Source organism: Enoplosus armatus, chromosome 23 (genome assembly GCF_043641665.1).
Source record: "Enoplosus armatus isolate fEnoArm2 chromosome 23, fEnoArm2.hap1, whole genome shotgun sequence".
In the NCBI taxonomy this organism is placed as follows: domain Eukaryota; kingdom Metazoa; phylum Chordata; class Actinopteri; order Centrarchiformes; family Enoplosidae; genus Enoplosus; species Enoplosus armatus.
In genome coordinates this window covers 1,536,506-1,559,445 of record NC_092202.1, presented here as the reverse complement: position 1 = coordinate 1,559,445, position 22,940 = coordinate 1,536,506, and the positions used below count along the sequence as shown (strand labels likewise).

Sequence of the window (22,940 nt, the reverse complement as noted above, 5' to 3'; positions counted from 1 at the left end):
AGCGTTTTGTTTTGACTCTTGCAGATGAAAGGCTCTGGTTGTGGCTGGATTACACGGTTTAGTCCTCTTTCACGCTAAACTTTCATTCCCATTAATTCAGCAGCCACTGAAAAGAGAACGGCGTTTCCTGCGTCGTCAGCGGCTCGCGCTCAGCTCCAAACACCACGTATGTTACAGTAGCGCAGGGCCGAAACACACAAAGCACTTTTAGAGGCAACTTCATCGGCAGAGGAAACGCAATAAAACGCACGTAGAAAATGCCCGCTGGTATGAAAACAATACTGACTGAATTCACATTCATGTTACGTCGCCTCAAAAAGTCGCCTGCGTGTCTCCGGCCTTCAAGATTTGGTACATTTGGATTGGTTTGTTTAAACAGCGTCGTTGACCTCCTCATTGGTTCAGCAGCAATAAAAGTCAATCAGTTACATTCGTCGTTTAAATCCGTTGTTTTTCTCTGAAACTTCTCCTCCGAGTCACATGTCCGTCTGTCTTTTCGCCAAACATTCGCCCGTTGTCGTGGAAACCCTTTACATCCATGTTTCTGTCCGTCGAAGCGTCGAAAACATTCATTTGTCGCCGCAGCCCCCGCCAGGCTGAGGCTGCCGCGTTGGAGGCCATTTTGCGATGGTCATTCGGGTCCGACTCGATTGTGGCAGCCATTTTGGTGTCGACCTTAAACTGGTTTCTTTATCGGCCATTTTGTGAATCATCCTCATCATCATTGTGTATCCGTGTTGAAGTGGATATTTCGTCCTCTTGATGTGTCCGTTTGTCTGCCAGCCAATCAGGACGTGTTGTCACCTTCATACCTGGATGCAGCCATGACTTTGGTTAAAAAAATAGTCCCAATCCCTTTTTCATGGCATCGCAGTTTCTGTCCTCTTGTCTCCGTTTGATGACATCACTTCGACCTCATCCTCCTCAGTCCGTCTCTTTCTTCTTGTCGTCCAGGTCGAAGTCCAGCACCAGCAGTTTGGTTTCCTCCGTCCCGTTCCTGCTGCCGGCGGCGCACACCAGCCGAGTGTCGGACGCTCTGATTCGCCACACGACGCCACCTGTGGAGAAAGGAAGACGTGCGATTGGTTTAGACTCCAGTATCAGTAACAGGTGACTGCACGGTGCCCCCCCGCCCCTCAGACTGTGCGTTTGCGGCCCTGACCTGATCCCCGGCTCTGCAGCGCCACCACGTCCCTCAGCCAGGCTCCGGTCTTCAGGTCCCACAGTTTGACCGTCCCGTCGTCCGAGCTGGACAGAACCAGACCTCGACAGAACTGCAGACACGTCACCGCCGACTGGTGCTTGTTGGAACCTGAAGGAAGCATCATCACACTGTGACCTCTGACCTCCTCAGACATCACCACCAGTAACTCATGTTCTTTATTTATTTATTTACTACTTTAGGGTGAGTTTGTATGTCAGATGAAAAACGGACACATTTCCAGTAACTCTTGTTAATGTACCATGTCCCAGTTTAATAAACCAGTACTGTAAATAAAACAAACAGAATCAAAGTAACCGCAATATTTGAAGTAAATCCTGCTTTTAAAACATTTTTTAGGGCTGCAACTACTTCTATTGTCTACAATGTTTTTGAATTTCCTGCGTTTGTCCTCTGGTCTCCTCTCTGTCTTTATTAGGTTTTACTTTCGTCTCCTCCTTTCTTTCCTTTCTGTTTGTTCCTCGTTTCCTCTCTTTCTCCCAGAGGGCTGGGAGTGCTGAGTCGACACAAGATGGAGGTTGTCATCAACACACACACACACACACACACACACACACACACACACACACACTCTCTCACCTTGCAGTGTGTGGAGACACTGTCCCGTCCGGACGTCCCACACTCGGACCGTCGAGTCGGCATTCCCGGACACCAGGATGTTGTCACGCAGCTCCATGCCGCTGGTCAGTGATTGGTGGCCCGTCAGCTTGTGGACACACCCACCTGGACAGGAACACACACACACACACACACACACACACACACTTCAGGTGAGCTGTTTTACTTCCACTCAACAGGTTTGTTTTAACGGATTTAAAACCAAAACGTGTCGATTTTATCATGCGTTTATCTTTAAAATGTGTTTTTTGTTCGTAAAGAAAATCAGTGATAATTTTCAGATTCATTAAAAACAATGAAATTATGTTTATTTTAAATTCAAGGACTTTGTATTTGTTATCATTTTATTTTAGTGTAATCTGAATTAAAATGATTGTTAATGTAACTTTAATTAAATGCAATGTTAATGAAATTAATGGAAATTTAATTTGGTTTATTTCAACGCTAATACACAGATTTAATGATGTCATCTTGAAATACCTTCGATATAAATTCTTCTCAATAAACAGAAACTAAATAATTCAAATTTATTTTATTTGCATGTTATTGTATTTTATTATGACGGTAGCGTCATTTATGGTACATATTCATCATATTCAGCTCAGTTCCCTTCAGTAATAGAAAGAACACAGATTATCAGGTACATGTAGGGTAGACAAACACTGGAACTGAACATTTCGACCTTCAGGATTTGTTGCACAGCTGTTGGATCAGATGTATATTTACACGCTTCATCAGTTTCAATAAAATGATTTCTGTGATCAGCGTCTCTACCTGTCTCTGCGTCCCAGACTCTGATCGAAGTGTCCAACGAGCCGCTCACCACGAACACACCATCAAACTGCAAAGAGAGAAGACGTATGAGACTAACAATAATAATAATAATAATAATAAGAGAAGGAGTTAAACTGGGTGTGTGCGTACCTGCAGTGAGTACACTCTGTTGGTGTGTCCCTGCAGTGTGTGCAGACACGCCTCCGTCTCCGAGTCCCACACCTTCACCATGTAGTCGTAGCCTCCCGACACCACGCGGCGGCCGTCGTACTGGACGCAGCGCACCGCCGCCACGTGGCCCGTCAGCACGTGCTCGCAGCGGCCCGTCGTCACGTCCCACACACGCAGCGTCGTGTCCCGCGAGCCCGACACCACCCTGAGAGAGAGGGGTATGACGTCACTGCAAGGTCAGCCAATCAGGTCAGCTCAAGTTTGTTTGTTAGCATGACAGTGAAGCAGAGGTGTGTGTGTTCATGCATTTAGTGAGTGTATGTGTGTGTATGTGTGTGTGCGTGCATTCACTATATACAGTGCATGTGTCTATGTAGTGTTTGTGTGTGTATTTATTAATGCACAAGTATTTGCGTTATGTGTAGTTTGTATTTATAGTGTTAGCATGACTCAATGTGTGTGTGTGTGTTTTTCTGTATATATAGTGTTTGTAGGGGTGTGTATGTGAAGTGTGTGCACTTTGTTCTAGTGTGTCCTTATGTGTGTGTGTTACTGGTTGCTGCGTGTATTAAATTTTCTATATGTTTGTGTGTTCATATACAATGAATACACTATTAATGCTATGCTGGTTACCATGGAGACGAGCAGCAGGCAGGGGGCATGTGTGTCATCAGAGAATATGAGTGTATAAATCTTTGTGAGTGTGTATAAGAGTGTGTATAAGTGTAGGCTTTAACTGTGTGTGTGTGTGTGTGTGTGTGTGTGTGTGTGTGTGTGTGTGTGTGGTTGTCATGGAGATGAATGCAGCAAAATGCAAGGTGTTCCTAAAGTGTGTGTGTGTGTTACCGGTTGCCGTGGAGATGCATGCAGCGCACAGTGGACGTGTGTCCGTACAGCGTGTGGACACACTCGCCGCTCTTGGCGTCCCACACACGCAGCGTCCGGTCGGTGGAGCCGCTGATCACCGTGGCGACCGCCATCTGACTGCACCACACGCCGCCGGTGTGACCCGTCAACGTCCGCAGACACTGAGGGAGAGAGAGGACAGAGAGAGAGACAACGTGGTGTTAATGAACGGACACTCAGGGTCAGTCCACTAATGTGACAACAACGTCTTCCGTGTCTCTGGAGACGAACCCTGATGATGTCATGGTGATGTCATCAGGGTTATCTCGGCGTGGGCTCAGAAACTCACTTTAAACATTTTAAAACAAAGTCTGTGTGAGAAACTGTGGACGCTGGTGAAGTTCTACAGAGAGATGCTGTCCAGGTGCATCATGGGAAATGTAGGATCCAGTGTTTTTGGAGATTGATTCATGCTTTCTGCCTCTGCTGCTTCCATCGATCGTTCTGTTTTTAATCCTCCAACTTTATGGACGTGCAGCACTAAATCAATATGTTGCACGTTTCAAGACAAAGAACAACTTCAATGTTATTAAATCCCTCTGACTAAAAAATAAACCCGTAAACAATAATGTAGTTTCCTTTTTATTGTACTTTCTGAATGAAAATTGAATTAAAAACAGATCTAAATTTAAAAAAATACAAACTTCAGCAGTTGAGTTAAAACAGTATTAGACAAACCAGAAAACTGTGTTATTAAAATCATAAATTCATTACTGTTCACTCATTATTTTAGTGTGTAATACCATAATTAGCAATTTCACATTTACTGAGCATAATTACACAAATCCCATTAACTTTTAAAATTAAAAATTTAAACTAATAATCCAGATTAGGAAACGCTGCTGATTAAATCCACAAATTAAATCAATCGGCAAATAATTAATGCACAAATTAAGTTAAAACGTCATTCACAGGCTGCTTTCTATGCTTCTGTCATCTGTGTGTGTGTGTGTCAATATTTGTTCTACTTTCACATCTACCCTTGAAGGACACACACACACACAGAAAATGCAGTTTCACCTTGAAGGTGTAGTGTAGTGGTGGTTGCCGTGGCAACAGAGGAAAACTTTACCCTGGCAACTGTTGCTGAGACAAAAAAAAGACTCACTGAAAGTCACTGTTACTACTGTGATTATGAGCAGAGGGTGATCGTTAAACTGTCATCACGTCCTGCCAACAGAGATCATTTAAATTCATCGTCGCTTCAGGCTACAGATGTGGGGGGGTGTTTTTGTATCTACCAACACACACACACACACACACACACACACACACACACACACACACACACACACACACACACACACACACACACACACACACACACACACACACACACACACACACACACACACACACACACACACACACACACACACTAAAGGGCAGGTCTAGACGTTGGAGAGAGCAGGTGTGTCTGGTTAAAGAATGTTCTCCCGAAACCAGATCGACACGCTGACTCAGTGTGTGTGTGTGTGTGTGTGTGTTTCTGTGATGGAAGAAGTATTCAGATCCTTTACTCACAGTAAAAGTACTAATACCACACTAAGAAAATATCAACAGCATAATGTGCTTAAAGTATCAAAGTAAAAGTACTCATGTTCCCTGTCAGTGTTTCTGTTCTCTCTGCATTAATGTGTCATTTTCCTGCTGTAGATGTTTCAGGTTGAGCTCATTTGAAGTACTTTATATACTGTTGGGTAGTTTAATCTACAGTGATGCATCATATTCTATAAGATCAGCGTGTGTTTGTAGCGTCGCCGGCTGTTTTCAGCTTTGTGACGATGCATTTTCCAGCTAAACCCATAAAGGAACTCTTCATCCTTCAGTTCATCAGAAAAGGGGATCAAGGGGATGAAAAACTGTAATCTGTAAAGTAACTAAAGCTGTCGGATAAATGTAGTGTAGTAAAAAGTACAATTTGTAGAAGTATACAGTTGCATAAAATGGAGCTACTCAAGTATAAAAGTACCTCAAATGTGTAAAGTAAAGACAGGAAGGGCGACTGCTAAAATACAGTCTTTTGACAAACACCGTCTCCTCACCTTTAACACACACACATATATGTTGTGTATTCAGGCAGAGCCGCCTCAGGTGTGTGTGTGTGTGTGTACAGACGCTGTTTAAACAACATCAACGACACACCCGGACAAACACAACTGGTCCGCCTGCTACTACTCTATTCTATTCTACTGCATTCTTTTCTATTCAGCCATATAAGCTTCATACTGTCCTATTAGGTCACGCTGACCTACATAAAAGCCTCGAATTCATGAAGAAGGGTGACTTTCAAGAGCAACACATGCATCCATGGAAACACTATGACAAAACGTCCGTTACACAGTCCCACAGTCCAAGATGATCTCTTAAAATGTCACAAATCCAAAGATATTCAGTCTACTTTCATATATTTTACATTTGAGATGTTCAAGTACTGCTTGTACTGAGAGTAAAACTACTGGTAAATGCAACTATGAAGCACTACCAAATAGTACAAGTGGTTGTAGAAATACTACTGATAGTAAATATAACTGCGAGCACTACAAAATAAAAGCACCGCTTCTAGAAATATCACTGATAACAAATACAATTCAATTCTGCAACACTCCAAAATAAAAGCACTGCGTGACACAATACTTGTAGTACACTGACCTGTAAAATAATACTAAACTGTAATATGAGAAGCAATACGCCCACAAACACACACACACACGTGTGGTTTACAGCTGAAGCAGCAGGAAACCCTAATCTACATAATCAATATGTCTGTCTCCGCTGACACACAAGCACAGCGTCCTACCTTGCCAGAGATGGCGGACCAGACTTTGAGCGTGTTGTCGTCAGAGCCGCTGACAATCAGGTCGCCACTGAACTGGAGACACGTGATCACGTGATCATCGTGACCTTTCAACACCTGCGGAGAGAGACGGAGATATTTAATGACGCTCAGTCCATGTTTCCGTATCAAACACAGGCTGGTCAGCTGGATCAGTGTGTGCGTTACGGACTGAGGTGTACCATGGGCTCTCGTGTGTCCCCCTTCCTCCAGTTGTTCTCTATGCGGTGTTGTCTAATGTAGGCAGATTTCCACGGACTGGCCGCCGCAGCCGGCCGCGCGCACTTCCTGCGACGAGACGACGCACACTCTGAAACACCTGCGGAGAGACAGTGTCAATAACTGATTAATCATTTAAGTCATTGAAATGACAAAAGTTCATTTGTACATTTTCTGAAATGAGTCTTTCAGACAGTAAACTGAATAACTTTGACTATTAAAATGACTGTAGAGCAGTTTGATGTATGTGATGTGAGCTAACATTAGCCACCGCAGTTTCACTGGTATGACTGTAGCCTACTGTAACTTCTACTGGTGTGGCTGTGGTGTACTGGAATAGTGCTGTGATTGTACTGGCAGGAGTTTACTGTAAGCTAACACCAGCACTGGTATTATTAGTATGTAAGTGGCATTGTGCTGATGCAGCTTAGCTTTATATTCACACTGAGTGCTAGCTAATGCCAACAGTGTTCCCACTGGTATGGCAGGAGTGTAGCGCAAATACAAATTAGCCTTGTTAAGATGGTGAGCTGCGGTTAACGCTGGCTTCATTAGTATGGCTGTGGTGTGGTGCTAACGCTAGGTAGGCTCATTGGTATGGCTGCTGAGTGCTGGCAGTGAATCCCGGCTGACTGGCAGAAAGCCCAGAGACACACACACACACACACACACACACACACACACACACACACACACACACACACACACACACACACACACACACACACACACACACACACACACACACACACACACACACACAGAGCCACTGCATTGCGCTGAATGAAGGAGAGTGACTGACTGACTGTGTGTAGCCGTATTTGCATGTTACACTCAGGTTAGAAAGCCCGATACATCCAGTAAGCTCCTGCCTCTATTTGTATTCTGTTTTTCATATTTCCCCTATGGAAACAAAGGACAACACACCCACAGAGCCCCCGCTCAGGCACCACACCATGAACTCTCACAGTCACAACAGGAAATTTGTGACAGTGAACAGTTTTTCCTCATTTTCAAGGTTTTGGGAGAAGATTAACCAAAATGTGCCAAAGCAAAACACCATGAAGGAGAGACCAACAGAGCGTGAAGAGGAGGATAAACACATTATCGATTATAAGTTTGATTCAACAACAAAAAGGAAAAGTCTGGTGATGTATAACAGATATATAGTATATAACAAATCCCAGCTATTGTCTGTGTGTCCAAAGCCTGGTATATTTTATTCTTCTGTGCCATAGAGCTCCATTGTTGTCCAAAAGCTATTAAGTACATTATGTATTAAGTATTGCTGCTGCCCCAAATAGTCCAAATGTTGATTATTTCGCCGCTGAAAAAGGCCCCCCAACAAAGGAAATCAGTTAGGCTTTTATAAAAATAAAGCTATTTATTTGTGACCAGGGCTGTAAGCAACGTTGCCCCGGCAGAACTCCACCCACCCAGGAAAGATTGGACTAGCCACCAATCACACTTTGTTTTCTTAATTCAAAATTAAGCCACAAACCTTCTCTACACTGCCAGGTAGGTTTTGTTTGTTTGTTTTCTGCCTAATAAAATTCACATTTTACGACATTTAGTCCAACGAATATCAGAATCAACATGTCATACGTGTAGAAAACAAAGTTCGTGACATTAAATCCATCAAATTCACAGAAATATTACAAAAAGCTGTTTGTGACTAATAAAGATTTACGTCTTCAGTAGGAACCAATGGGCTTGAGGCTGAGAGCCACAGACAGGAAGTCTGACAGACTAACACACTGTTGGTTTTGGTCTTTTTCATGGGATTTGTTTATGATAAGAAAAATAAAAGACCAACACCAGACTAAACCTAAAATGTCTGCATTATGATAACTGAATAATTATGGATCCCTTACAGAAACAGATGAAAGACAGGAGAAGACAAGTAAACCCAACAACAACATACACAGAGAAGTACTTGGTGGACTGTGGATTTACTGCGCTCAGTGTGTGTTAGTGTGTGTTTACCTTCCTCGCGGCACTTCTCCCTCCACAGCAGGTTGTCTTCAGCCAGGATCCTCCAGTACCTGCAGGTCTGAGCGGCCTGCAGCAGGTCTCTGGGTGCCAAGAAGGTCAACACGTACAGAGCTAACTGCAAACACACAAACAAACACACACATTTAAAATACTGGACACACCGTCACTGCAATTTAACATCTGTTCTGGTATCGGTCACATTTCAGGACAGATGTAACTGTATACGTGGGTACCTCTTTGGGCAGCAGGGATATGAAGTCTCTCTGGAACTGGGGCTCGATCACCTGCATCATGTGCTTCACCTGACTGGTCTCACACCTGTCAATCAACTCGTCCAGAGCCAATAGCCTCTCAGGACCGCTCCACGTCTGCAGCAGGGGAGAAGAAGAAAAGGAGGAGGATGAATTATATATATATATATATATATATTAGAGTTTCTTTTCCTGTTTCCTTTACGTGTGTGTGTATAAGTAAGTGTGTGATTTTTATGTTTTGTTGTTTGTATTTCTGTTTATGTCTGAGTTTTTTTTGTGTGTGTGTGTTCTTGTATTTGTGTGCTTCAAAGAGTTTCCGCGTCTCTGAAATCGTTTGAACTTCTTCCTCCGGCTAGAAAAGAGAGATCTATGTTTTTCATTTGAATGTATGTGTGTGTGTGTGTGTGAGAGAGTTTGTGTGTTTTTTTTAGTGGTTACATAAGAGTAGCTCGGAGGCAGCACTCCTCTAACGCTCTGTGTTTACGTGCAGGAAGCGGAAGATATTCACACACACACACTTTACTGAAATGCAGCACATCAAGAAGTGTGTGTGTGTTAGTGTTGTCTTGGCAAGTACTCTTAACTGGGTGTTGCTTGTTTAAGCTAACCAAGTGTTACAAGTACAAGTAAAACATGAAGTACAACAACGTATTCATGTAAGAAATATGCAATCAATCTTTTGTTAAAGCCCCGCCCCCCCTTAGTTACTGTTGCTATGCCTGTCAAACTTCCGTTCCAGCATGGCCCATAATGCAGCTCACAATTATTTGCAGACGTACCATCAAAGTTCATAGGAATTCTTGAAACAATGGGTCCTTGTAGACAAAAGCTGTAGCTATCTAGCTAATTAAGCTAACATTAGCATCTTAGCTTCCACGCAGTGAATGTTGTAATCCTGAACGAGGATCTTTCTAATGTTACCTGGATCCCTAAAGAATAATGTAGTTAGCCGACGATGTTCTCTTCCACCAGTTTACTGCTGTAGACGGGAAGCTAGTTAGCCAGGAATGCTAAAGTTCGCAGCTTTCATTAGAGTAGAAACACCCTGTTCAGTCCATTCTTTACTTCAGCTCGTGTTTTAGGTTTTTGAAAGGTTACAAAAAAAGGCACCACAGTCTAATCCAGTTTCAGCAGCTGCGCCTAGTTACGGTTACCAAGCTATGATTGGACAATCGCTGTTCAGGGGAGGGGTTTAGCGAACTGTTGAGTAGTAAGAAAGAAATTGTGTGTGTGCTGACCTGGAAGGTATGAAGCCAGTCCTGCAGCCCAGAGGGGGGCGGGCCCGAGGTGACGCGCCGCCGCTGAGCCGAATGCCCATTGGCCAGCCTCAGGTCGCCGAACGTGGTGGGCGTGGTCTGAACCAGACTGGAAGGACTGGGGAGAGAGAGACACACAGGGATGTTAGCATCTGCACCAGTTAGCATTTCCAGACTAGCGTTTTAACTTTTATTTTCAGTGTTTCTTTAGTTGTAGCTAATAACAGTTTATTTAGTAAAGTTGTTCTAGTTAGCTGAACAAAATGTGTGTGTGTTACCTCAGGTATGTGTTGCCTTTGCAGTGCTTCTTCCCCGAAGGGAACGGCCGGCCATCAGGACCATGATCCAGCTTCCTCTTCATCTGGTGGTTAACAGACGATGACAGACAAAGAAGAAGAAACCATGAGAGACAGTGACGCTCCTCTGTGTCACAGGGAGAGGAGGTGGTAATCAACCCACAGCCACCTCTGTAATACATTTATTCTATTAGTCCTTCTACACGTCACGTCATGTCTTATCATATCATGGAAGTGGCTTCATGGCCATGGCTGGATGTAGGAAGAAGGGCAACTGCCCCTGGGCCCCAGCCCCCGGGGACCCCAAAAAGCCCCAGTTTCCATGTGGCTAAGAGTAAACTGATGTCCAATAAATTGTATAAAAATGTTATCTGGATGTGAGACACGTGACATTATGTGCAGCCTGTGGAGGAAATGCAAGCAAAGTTCTTGAGTTTCTGGATGTTCCTGCAGTCAAAAAGGACCAAAAACAGTTCACATGCTAAAGAATCTCTATAACGTTACTATCGGGGCTCATAATGCGTCTATGATAATTATTGAGGGTATACTCTGACCTTACAGTGTTTTATTTTACTTTGTAGTAGCCTTCTATTATCTGTATTTTCACAATGTAGAGAAGCTGTAGACGAGCAAGAATTGGATACTTAAGTTGTTGTCTGACTTTAATTCATGTTCATAGGTTTTTGCTTCCTAAACACAAATCAGCTAAAATGAATGGGAAACCAAAGCAGAAGGAATCAGACTTCTTATCTACCTAAATGAGACGACATTACACGTGTTAACGCAAGAAAAGTTCCAGAGTATTTTTCGGTCCTTTTTGACCAGAAACCCCCACATTTGTTGCAGACTCCACGTTAATGATGAGCTGCAGATAAACTGCGGCCCTCTGTGTGACTACAGAGACACTGAAAACACCTACGCTGTTAAGTAACACAAACGCGTCGAGCCAGAGGTCTGAATCAGCCTTCTATCTCTTTCCTCTCTCTGTGTCTCTCAGTGAATGAACGCAGGAATGCAGAAAATCGGAGGAATGTCGCCGGTGCAGCAACGGTCTAAAATAGAGCAGCACGCGCTAACAGGCTGCTCTACACACACACACACACACACACACACACACACACACACTGGAGGCTGGGGATGTACAGGACAGTATGTGTGTGTATGTCCTTCTTCCTCTTGGCATCTTTACGTGAAGCACAGCGTTATCTGGCTGACATCCGTGTTGCAGAATAAAATACAAGAAGGCGACTCATGTAAATATTTCAGCCTGTAGATCACCACTGAGGGCAGAATTTAACCCCCAACCTCTGACAAAGTCACTGCTTCAACATCACCAACATACGGCCGTCATTTCAGCTCTTAACTCCAATCTAAACTCATAATCTGCTTTTCATTTTCGGATTCTTTTCCCCCCCAGTGTCGCTGGCTTTTAATAACAGATGTCGCGTCTGTGTGGATTTCATTAAGCCAAACAGAAAAACTTCACTCGAGGGCGAAAAAAACAACAAAACATGTTCACTGTTAAAACCAGAACAATTCAGCTCAGCTGTGTGTTTCATGGAAGAAAAAGACATCTGTTTTAACCCGTTGGCATCACTACAGTGTTACTACAGTGACTTACAGTGTCATATGTAGACGAAATCTCTGCCACATTACTTTGGTGATTTATGATGAATCTATGATAACCAGGATTTACTGCGCGGTATCACTCTATAATCTGTATTTGCACGATGTGGGGAAGTGAAATGTCAATTCAAAAGGTTTTAATCTTGTGGTTTGTAGCCGCAAAGACAAACATGCATGCATTAGATACTAAAGTTGTGCTTCAATTCATTTTCATTGGTCTTTGCTGTTTTATAGCATCATCATATTTCAGTCACAAAGTACAGCTGTACTGTTCTGTGTGTTTTACAGTGTGAGGAAGCAAGACACGTCAGTCTCTGAGGTTTTAATCTCGTGGTTTGCAGCTGCACAGAAGAACAAGCCCTGCATACTAAAGTTTAGTCTTTTTCATACACCACATTTGACCCAAAAAAATGCAGTTTACAGCTGTACAGTGTGGTGTCAGGGAAGCACAAATGTACATTTCTAAGTTTTATTCTCGTGGTTTGTGGCTGTAAAGATGAATGAGCCCTGCTCACAAAGGTTTTGTCTGACTTGAAGCCTTTTTGACAGACGTTTGGTCTTGTTTTCTCTTGTTTGCGGTTTACAGCACTTGTGCGGTGTGGGATCAGTCTTGCAGGGAAGCAGCCTGTAATAAACCATATTCTACCTGGAGGATTGAAACCCTGGAGGATGCCTTGCTCACTGGTTCTGAGTGTAACTGCTCAGAGGAGAGACCGCTGAGAGTGATCAATAACCCAATCAGAGACAGGACATGAAGTGAGTAGTCTCTCCCGGTTCCGCAGTGGTCCACACACACACACACACACACGCACGCGCTCCCGAGGCATTCCGCTGTCAGAGAGAAACGCCTCGTCATCCCGGTGCTGCACGAGCCTGACAACCTTGGGTTCCCGCACGACAGCTCTCAATAAAACACACACGGAGATTAAACCGCAGCTGCTGACGTCAGCTGATCGATCAGCTGCCTATAATCAATACTCACTTTGTAGAAGATGAGCTTCAAGGTGCCGTAGAAACCCATGGCTGCCCCCGGTCGGTGAAACCCTCCCGGAGACCGAGAGACACCCAAATATTACAACTAAAAATGGAATTTATAGAAATCCAGAAGAAGAATATATCCGAGAATTACACGCCGTGACGTCAACAATCCATCCGGTGAATCGGTGAATCGATGACTGGAAGCGCAAATCAATCAGTCCGGGTTGAGCTCGCGCTGCTGCTTCAGGATCCACCGCGGAGGACCGAGTCTCTCTCTCTCTCTCTGCTCAGGCTGAGTGTCGCTCGACCTCCACAGGAACACGCAGGGACATGCCTCTCCCCGCCTCGTGAGGGAGCGAGGGGTGGAGCCGCGTGCACGGGGCGTGCGTGTGTGTGTGTGTGTGTGCGTGTGCGTGTGTGTGTGTGTGTGTGTGTTCCAGAACGGACCAACGTCACTAACCGACCACAGGAGAGCACGCGCAGGTAGAGTCTGTTTACATCCGGCTCTAACAAGTGAGTCTATTTCACATCAGAAGTGAAGTACAAGTACCTCCAGATTGTACTTCCTCCTCCACTACAGCTTTAGTCTCTGCTGCAGATTTAGATGATCAATAGACGATACAAACCACCTGATGGATGTAAGTCCAGTCTTCTCTCTCCGTTAGCTCCGGTTCTGGTCTCCTCCACCTCCTGAGGGACACATCCGTCTTTTAGCTGCTAAATGCTGCACTGAGTTCAGCAGCTCATCTCTGACCGTCTGTCTGACCTCCTGTCTGTCTGTCTGTCTGTCTGTCTGCTCTGATTCATCCTCTGGGGAGCATGAAGGTCTGTACAGAATGTCATGTCATCATCAAATAGTTGTTGAGATATTTCAGACCGACACCTCCGTGTCCCTAAAAAGTGGACCGTCCAGACGGACGAGCAGCATTACTGAAACGTGCACACATGCCTGCACGCATGAACTCACGGACGCCCAGCGGGGGGGGGTTGTTGGAGGTCACAGCTTTCTCACAGCTGATTGACCTACAGGTCGTCACACTGACACACACACACACACACACACACACACACAGTGTCAGGAGGTGCTGGGGGATAATTTGGGAGGTCAAACCTTCACCCAGAGCCTGGAGACAAAACATACAACACCTCCCTCTCCACCTCCCTCACCTGTTCAGCCTCCTCTTGTTTTCTCTTCTATCCTTCTCCACCTCCCTTTTCTTTCTTTCTAGAACTTTCCCTCATCTTTACCTGGAGGCCAAACAAACAAACAAAACAAACAAACAAACAAACCACCACACTCTGTTCCGTCCTTCCTTTTCCAGAGCTGATTGGACTTCACATGTTCAGACGTATGAAGGAAGCCGCGACAGAAACTCAAGTGTCCAGAGAAGTAGAAACACCTGTAGAGTCTAATGTAACAGCCCTGCAGCCAGTCGTTTCTGCAGACGCCGTGTCAGAGAGGTGTTTGTCATGGTGTTGTGTTTCTCATATTTTGTTCCCGATGTATGTAAACTGTGTATTAGAAACACCTTTCGGTACAACGCATTCCGATCCCAACACGCAACTCCGATTCACTGTGGACGAGTATCACCTGGAGGCCTCATGTGACTGAGAAACTGTGCAGGAAGTCTGCATTTCATTCACATTTAGAGACCGAATCCAAACTGTTGCCTCCAAATATAAAACATAACAAAACTGGTGAAGAAGTTTCTTTTACTGAGCTGAACAATCCTGCAGATCAATTCTGCTCATTTGTTGGACATTAAGGCTGCAAATGATTATTTACATTATCAGTTATTCTCTTGATTATTTCTTTCTCTATTAAAAGATAGAGTTTATAAAATGTCAGAAACATCACTCGCACGTTCCAGGAGCCCAAAGTGACGTCTTTAAATGTCTTCTTTTGTCCGACCAACAGACCAAAAGATATTCGATTTACATTGATGGAAAACAAAGAAAACCTGCAAAATCTCACATTTAAGAAGCTGCAATGAGAGAATGTCTGATATGTTGCTAAACTTAGATCAGTCCAGTGGTTCCCAAACATTTTGTGTGACTTTGAATAAGAAATAAAAAGAGATAAAAAAAAAAGACCAGAGGAACGTCTGCAAAGGAAGAAGACATTGCTTGGTTTTCTTATCCTGTTAATCAGATTCATCTTGCGACCCCTGTGGGGGTTGTGACCCAGAGGCTGGAAACCACTGGATTAATTGATTATCAACATGTTTTAAATGACTGAATAACAAATGTTATGTGAACAAAAGCACTCGTTCATTTTCAAGTATCACTTCCTGGTCCGGCTGGTGGACTCGGCTTTCGTTATGTGGTGTGCAACCAGGTTTGGAAAAGGGGTTCATAATCCTGAACTTCAAGAAACATCAACAACATACTCTCTCACACACACACACACACACACACTACAGTAAACAGTGTGTGTTGCCTCTTTCTCAGTTAATCCCTCAAACACACCTTTCACCTGCTTCTCCCACACCAGCTGTCAATCACCCGACCTGCTCTGACCCCGCCCCCTGGCTCATCAGGGTCCAGATGACCTTCGACCTCTCGAGCTGTTAATCTGTAAATCTCTCTCTGTGTATCATCATGTCAGTTTCCACCACTGATCAATCCCATCATGCACCAGACTCCCTTCATCTTTCAGCCTCTTTCCTTCCCTTCCTCACTCACTTCCTCCCTCCTTAACCTCTACACCGTCGTTCTCTTTTCTGTTTTCTCTCTCCATCACTTTCTCCGTCCTTCTTTACTTTCCTTTACGTCTGTTACCCATTCCTCCATCCCTCTCAGCCTCCATATTGTCATAAATCTGAATTCAACTTCCTCCTCTTTCTGCTTCCAATTTACATCTTTTTCTTCTTTTTCAACCCTCGACTCTTCTGTTGTTCCAACAGTTCTGTATTCGGAAAACAGATCATTTTTTATGTTTAAAAAAAAAAAATTAAAGACATCAAATCACAAACAGGGAGACGGTGCATTTGTTGGGGACTATTTTCAGCGGCGGATGAATCCACATGTGGTGCTCTAGTGAGTGTTTGTGTGTGTGTTCATGGTGATGAAGGAAACAACAGTGAGGCTCACTGATGAGTTTTTTAAAGTCCAACTGAAATCACATTTAGTCAAAACTAATGTCAACGTGTTGTTCAAATGTTTCGTTAATAGATGCAAAGTCAGCTCAACCTCCTCCCGCGTCCAGTGTGATGGACTCTATAACTAAACGCATCACAGACGATGAAGAAAGGCATTAAGACGCAGGTCTTACAGGTAAAACATGACTAATGTGGGCTGTTACAGGAGTTAAGTGGTGGCCAGCTGCTCTGCAGGTGTGCTGTACTCCACTGTGAGCTGCCACAGACACAAAGGGAACTTCCAAAAGGACACTAAACCAAACTGACGGGGCGGCCATTAATAATATATTTCTCATAAGGAAGGTGTTTATAAAAGCATCTACAGATCTTCATCCGTCTTTCTCTGCCCCCCTTTTGTCTTTTAAAGCCCACCCCCCCTCTCTTCTTCTCTGGTATGCAGACCCACTGAGTCTCTCCCTCTGATGGTCTTGTAAAACCTGAAACTGGTGTGTGTGTGTGTGTTATGCATTAAACAGCTGAGTCTTTCCCACACTTCAGGACTGTGTGTGTTTGTGTGAGAGTGTGTGTGTGTGTCAATTAGTCCATTAGAGAATTAATAGTGTCTTCAAGTGTGTGTTGACAAAACCTCTTCTGGATGTATGAGAACACATACATACTGTGTGTGTGTGTGTGTGTGTGTGTTTTATCCTCTGAGCTAACTACAGTCAGACACTGGAAACAGAGAAAACCACTTCAAAGACTGAGGCAGATGTGGCCTTTGTGTGTGTGTGTGTGTGTGTGTGTGTGTGTGTGTGTGTGTGTGTGTGTGTGTGTGTGTGTGTGTGGAATGAGCTAGCTGGATTAGCCTACAAGTGTGTGAAGAATCAATACAGAGAGAGAGAGAGAGGATCAGAGGAATGTGTGAAAGATTGATTTTCAGCAGCTGATGTTTCGTCTCTCTCTCAGGCTTCAGTAGAAACCGACTCTCAGTTGGTTCATTTTCTGCATCAAACACAAACAAACAAACAGCTCAAACTTCAGAGTCTTCAGCCTCAAAGCCTGAACAAACACGCTCCAACTGCTTCTTGAAGTTGAGCTGAAATTTGACTTGTTTTTGTGTAAGAAACTATAAACCATAGTGACGCTGCAGCAGAGCGCCGGCGTCCCGCCCACTGTTTGAGCGACGCTTGCACACGAACCGATTGGTCGATCTGGCCGTCAATCGACACACCAACAGCCCTGATTCTTATGAACAAAACGCATGTTTTGTTACAGCGATCCAAGCCACGTTTGAGCAAGAAAAAGATCCATTTGAGAGGCTGATAAATGGAAGAAAGACGAAAAAACAAGAGAGGTTTGGGTGGGGTTGAAAGGGTTAAAGCTTATCCAAAATAGATATGATTTTGGACCCGGGTCTCCCGAGACCCGAGCCGAATGTGTTGCGACAGCTAAGAGACAGCAGAGACACGGTGGTCATCGAGCTAACGAGCCGAAAGGATCTAAACACAGGAGCTGTGTGTTTCCTGTGGGACACGTTACAGAGGTGCAATGCAGCAAACAACAGGTGCTTTAGAAAACAGTGGGGCTGCAGCGCTGTGTGTTCATCAATAATGAATGCAGGGAGTGTTGCAGGGATGTAAGAGACTTAGTGCTCATGTATATTTTAATGAGTGGCTGTCTGTGTGTGTGTGTGTGTGTGTGTGTGTGTGTGTGTGTGTGTGTGTGTGTGTGTGTGTGTGTGTGTGTCTCGGGGGAGAGATTGGACAGATTGAACAGTGATCGCAACCAGGAAAGAAAGAAGAAACAGCTCCGTAGAAGAGAGACACTTTTACAGGTTGTATCTGAATAAATACTTTTATGGACGAAACAATGAATCGATTAATTGAGAAAGTGATCTGCAGATAATAATAATCATTAGCTGCAACCGCGCACTCTTTCATTCCTCAGATCATTCAAATGTCTCCTATAAAAACGTTCTTAGATTTATACTCGAACTTAGTCTTCAGATCATTTCTGCTTACGTTCGAAAGATAAAAACTTACTCAACTTACACACTTGTGATCTATGAATCTCAAACAAACTTAAAACTTCTTATATCAAAATCGAATCATGTTTTCTTCCTGTGAAAGAAAATAGTCCGTGTACACGACATCCACCCATCGATCAATCTTTCTCAACTTTTAGCGGCACAGAGCTAACGTAGCTAGCTAGCAACAGCGTGGTACACCGGTTATGACACTTTTCAACGTTCAAAGCAAAGTCCTCCCGACGCCAGATCCTCTCAAAACACTGTTTCATCTTAAATTTAACAGCTTGAGAGAAAGGAAGAAACACGGGACGTGAGGACGAAGACGGGAACTCAAGAGGAAGAAAAACAAAGCGTGGGAGAGTGAGAACGTCTGAAGACTGAAGGTTTTATTGACATTCTTCAGGTGTCGCCTTACACACTGTAAAACACTGTGTGTGTGTGTGTGTGTGTGTGTGTGTGTGTCAGGACAGGATACAATGAGGAACAGGTGCTCTACTGTCCTGTCTCCACACACACACACACACACACACACACACACACACACACACACACACACACACACACACACACACACACACACACACACACACACACACACACACACACACACACACACACGTCTACAGGTCAGACCTCCCTGCACCCACCAATAGGAATGTGGCGCTGTACGGTTGCCACGGTGATGCTGCAGCCAGAGAAGAAGCCTGTTGATGTTCACAGGACATCCAACTGTTGTTTTAAAGTGTATTTTAAATGTATTCACGAACAAAAGGAATGTATTTTTATGGGGTTTTTTCAACTCAGTCTGGTTTTGTGCTCATTGACGGCTGTTTCCTGGGTCGTTAGCAGGACTTTAGAAATACTAATCACCAAGAAGACTGCCTCTGAAATCTTTTCATTATTTGATTTTTCACATTTTGTTTTTTTGAATTAGCAGTTACACTTGAATCCATCAGCTAACACAACTCTAAACCAGCTGTTTGAGAAGGTTTTTCCTCTATTACTAAGTACGTGTACGCGGCGGAAGACGTCTCTTATTATCTTCAGGAACATGGGGGGGGGGGGGGGGGGTTGTCATTTTAATGTATCTAATATTCAACAAATCACCAACAAAAGCATCGACAAGGCGTCTTTGGTCAGATGGTCAGGTGTTACCCTTGACAACGTTACAGTCTTCCTTCACACCGGCCTTTTCCCCGACAGGCCCGATATTGTCGGCACAGATTTCCCTGAATATCGATCCCTGCTCCCGTTCACACGAGACCCCATGCAGGAAATGTTCCTGGACATTTCAGGGACAGACTGCGTGTGTGAACGGGGTTTATGTCTTCCTGTCACTCTCCACTCTCAACTGTCCGATAAAGTCGTCGTTTTTACAGTTTTCTTCTCTGTCAAAGTGTCGAAGTGAAACTGTGGATGTGACAGAATGAAAGTGACGTTCAGGACCAGATTGAACCTGCAGCAAAGAGACTGCACTGTAACTGGAAGGTCGCAGGTTCAAACCTCCGTCCTGCTGACGAGCACAAGACTCGGGAATGCTGCCGCAGCTCGAGGAATGTGTGTGTGTGTGTGTGTGTGTGTGTGTGTGTGTGTGTGTGTGTGTATGTATGGTGCGCTGACTCGGCGAGAACGGTGTGGTCGACCTAACTGGCTGGAAAGCTGCCCGGAGCTGGAATGTGACCACATGCGCACACACACACACACACACGGTATGAGGGTGTGTTAAGGTGTGTATGAGTGAAAGAAATAGAAACAGATCCTACGTGAACACACTGTCAGTCAAAGTTAGATCTATACTGGTTACTTCACTGGTTTGAAGTGGACAGGAAATCAGTCAGTTAGAAAATAACACACCAATCAGAATATAAAATCAATTCTGGCAGTCAATCAAATCTGATCAGTTTTAAATCATCCTGAAGGAAACATCATGAGGCAAAATCTGGATTAATAAGTAGCATCTTTTTTCTATGATTTCTAACAAGATTTATGGATCTATGCTTAACATAAAATATCAAGACTGACAATTATTTCATTGATTGTTTTGTCTATAAGAGGTGACGCCTTCAAATGTGCCTGTTGTGTCTGAGCAGCAGCCAAAAGATGTTCAGTTTCTCTTAAAAACAGAGAAAAGCAGCTGGAACCAGGGACTGTTTTTTGCTTAAAAAATGAAAAAACTTAAAATCGGTTATGAAAATAGCTGCCGATTCATTTTCTGTCGCTCAACCAAACGATTAATCGTTGCAGCTCTAATCAAGACAAAGAGTGTACCGTCGTGCTAGCAGCTCTGTGAGGCTGTACTGAGCTAAATGCTAACATCAGAATGCTAACATGCTGATGTTCACCATCTTAGTTTCGTGTGTTAGCATGCTAACATATGCTAATTAGCACTAAACAAGTTAAAATGTAGTTTTAAAAACGCACGTTTAAATTGTGCTCGTGTGTTGCATTTCACTAAATTAATTTATGCTTAAAACAAACAAAACACATGCATGAAAAGGAGGAGGTGGGGGTCAACAGGGGCCTTCTAGTGAGTTAATCCGGCCCTGCTGAGACTGACACGAATACTATTACGAAAGAATTGGGAATTCAAAATTTAGACCAGATAATGGCGCTCGAGGAAAAGTTAAGGGATCACTGAAGACCAAATATTGCGCCAGTCCATCTAGTAGATGTTGAGATATTTCACAGGATATGTGAAAACTTTGACCTACTGGTGGCGCTAGAGGAAAAGTCAGTGGATCCCCAAAGTCAGTAGGATTCAGCCTTTGGGGATCATGAATGTCTGTATTAAATATCGCTGCAATCCAGCCAACAGTTGTTGAGATATTTCAGTCTGAACCACTGTGGTGGACCAACCCACTGACACCGCCATCCATAGAGCTGCTAGCTGCTAGCCGTTAGCTGTTAGCATACATTTTGTGCCAGTGAGGCTCATGAATGAGGCGTTTTTTCATGAATGAAATGGAAACGTGCCGACACGCTGCGTAAATGTTTTAGACCGTGACCACAACATGAAAGTCAACTCATCCACGTGGACGTTGGACACGAGCTCCTCTGACAGGAAATGAACCGCGACACTTTCAGGTTCCTCCTCCAGGACTCCCAGGAACTCAAAACCTCATCATGTCAGAGGCTGAATGAGGAGAGAGTCCACATACCAGACATGCCACTGCAGCTCTAATGTGCTTCTATTCACACCAGTCATCTGACCCGGGCATGATCAGAGAGAGTGTGTTGTACATCTGTCTTTATGAGGACCAATTTGAGCATTAGACCTCGGGAGAGAGACAGACCTTCAAAAAGGGCTGTTTCAGGGTTCAGACTTGGTTTTAAAGGTTTAGATTAAAACTCCTTTAAATATAAAACATCCTTCTTAGGATTGGGGTTAGGCGTTTAGTTGTGATGGTTGAAGTTAGGGATTGTGAGGGTCCTCACAAGTATAGAAATACAAACAGGCATGTGCGAGTGTGTTTGTATAATCTCCTATATGTGTAGTAATCTAGCAAAAATGCTCAGATTACAGAGCGTGTCTCACCAGATTAGTGCCCTAGTTTTCCGTCTGTCTGCTTCACACACACACACACCTTATAACACACACACACACACACACACACACACACACACACACACACACACACACACACACACACACACACACACACACACACACACAGAAATCAGTCATCCATCACCAAATCTGATAATCTGATCTTCAGAAATCAGCTTTCATGTGTGTATTGAATAAAAACCACAGTGCTGCCTCTAGTGGCCACAGAGACGAACTGCAGAACTGGACATAAAATAATCATCAAGTGTCCCATCATGCTTCGGGATCCATACTGGCTCTGTACCAGTATGGATCTGTGTGTGTGTGTGTGTGTGTGTGTGTGTGTGTGTGTGTGTGTGTGTGTGTGTTAAGCTAACAGTTCCCATGGGGGGAGACTCCATATCCCATGATCCCGATGGAGGAATCTGAGGAATGTTCACTGCTGCACATTCCTGCACAAACCTTCTGTCTGTGTGACGGTAAAATTAGATCCACATTCAGACGCTTCAACGGAAATTAATCAGGAATAAACTTCCAATAATAAATAAATATTAAATGCAACTTTTGATACTTTAAGCACAATTTGCTGCCAATACTTTTAAAGTACTGCCTGATACTTTCTGCAGGATAATGTTGTACCTTTAATATATTATCTTTGATTGATTCTAGTGTTGTTCTGGTATTTTCTTATGAATTTTCACTGTAAATAAAAATACATTAAATGTGTTTAATGAAACACAGTATCTTAGTTAGCCTGCAGTTGTGTCTGAAACTACAAACTGTATTTACAGCTTTTTTATTAACTAACTTCTGTGACTGTTTCATTAACTAATTCAAAGAAAGCATTTTAATTAAAACTCAATGCTAAACTTAATATGTATTTAAATGTTTATTTTCTTGAATTAAAAGCATACAATAATAAAACAAAATACAGTTATAAATAACTAATTATTGGGGAAAATAAATACTAAATAATAGTTCAGTATTTCAGAGTAAAAGGAGGCACGCACGCACGCACGCACGCACGCACGCACGCACGCACGCACGCACGCACGCACGCACGCACGCACGCACGCACACACACACACACACACACACACACACACACACACACACACACACACACACACACA

At 43.7% G+C, this 22,940-nt stretch overlaps 2 protein-coding genes across 2 annotated transcripts in view; both read right to left on the bottom strand.

Moving 5' to 3' along the window:
- The window catches only part of LOC139305975 (butyrophilin-like protein 2), a 281,201-nt gene that overhangs the window by 10,139 nt on the left and 248,122 nt on the right, over positions 1-22,940 (bottom strand). The gene's annotated exons all lie outside the window — the stretch shown is intronic.
- LOC139305976 (F-box/WD repeat-containing protein 7-like) lies at positions 441-13,194 on the bottom strand. The gene is made up of 13 exons (XM_070929929.1): positions 13,156-13,194; positions 10,530-10,612; positions 10,234-10,369; positions 8,975-9,109; positions 8,733-8,856; positions 6,710-6,846; positions 6,492-6,605; positions 3,632-3,813; positions 2,765-2,990; positions 2,615-2,681; positions 1,802-1,945; positions 1,163-1,312; positions 441-1,058 (listed from the first exon to the last, which is right to left on the bottom strand). Exons 1-13 carry the CDS (start codon positions 13,192-13,194, stop codon positions 925-927), a joined length of 1,671 nt encoding a protein of 556 aa, XP_070786030.1. The 3' UTR covers positions 441-924.

Excerpts from the sequence above, each read along its gene's own strand:
- LOC139305976 (XM_070929929.1), bottom strand. The coding sequence starts at position 13,194 with ATGGGTTTCTACGGCACCTTGAAGCTCATCTTCTACAAA. Across the intron at positions 9,110-10,233 it reads ACTGGCTTCATACCTTCCAG|ACGTGGAGCGGTCCTGAGAG; the intron begins GTCAGCACACAC and ends CCCCTGCTGCAG. Across the intron at positions 1,313-1,801 it reads GTGTCTCCACACACTGCAAG|GTTCCAACAAGCACCAGTCG; the intron begins GTGAGAGAGTGT and ends TGCTTCCTTCAG.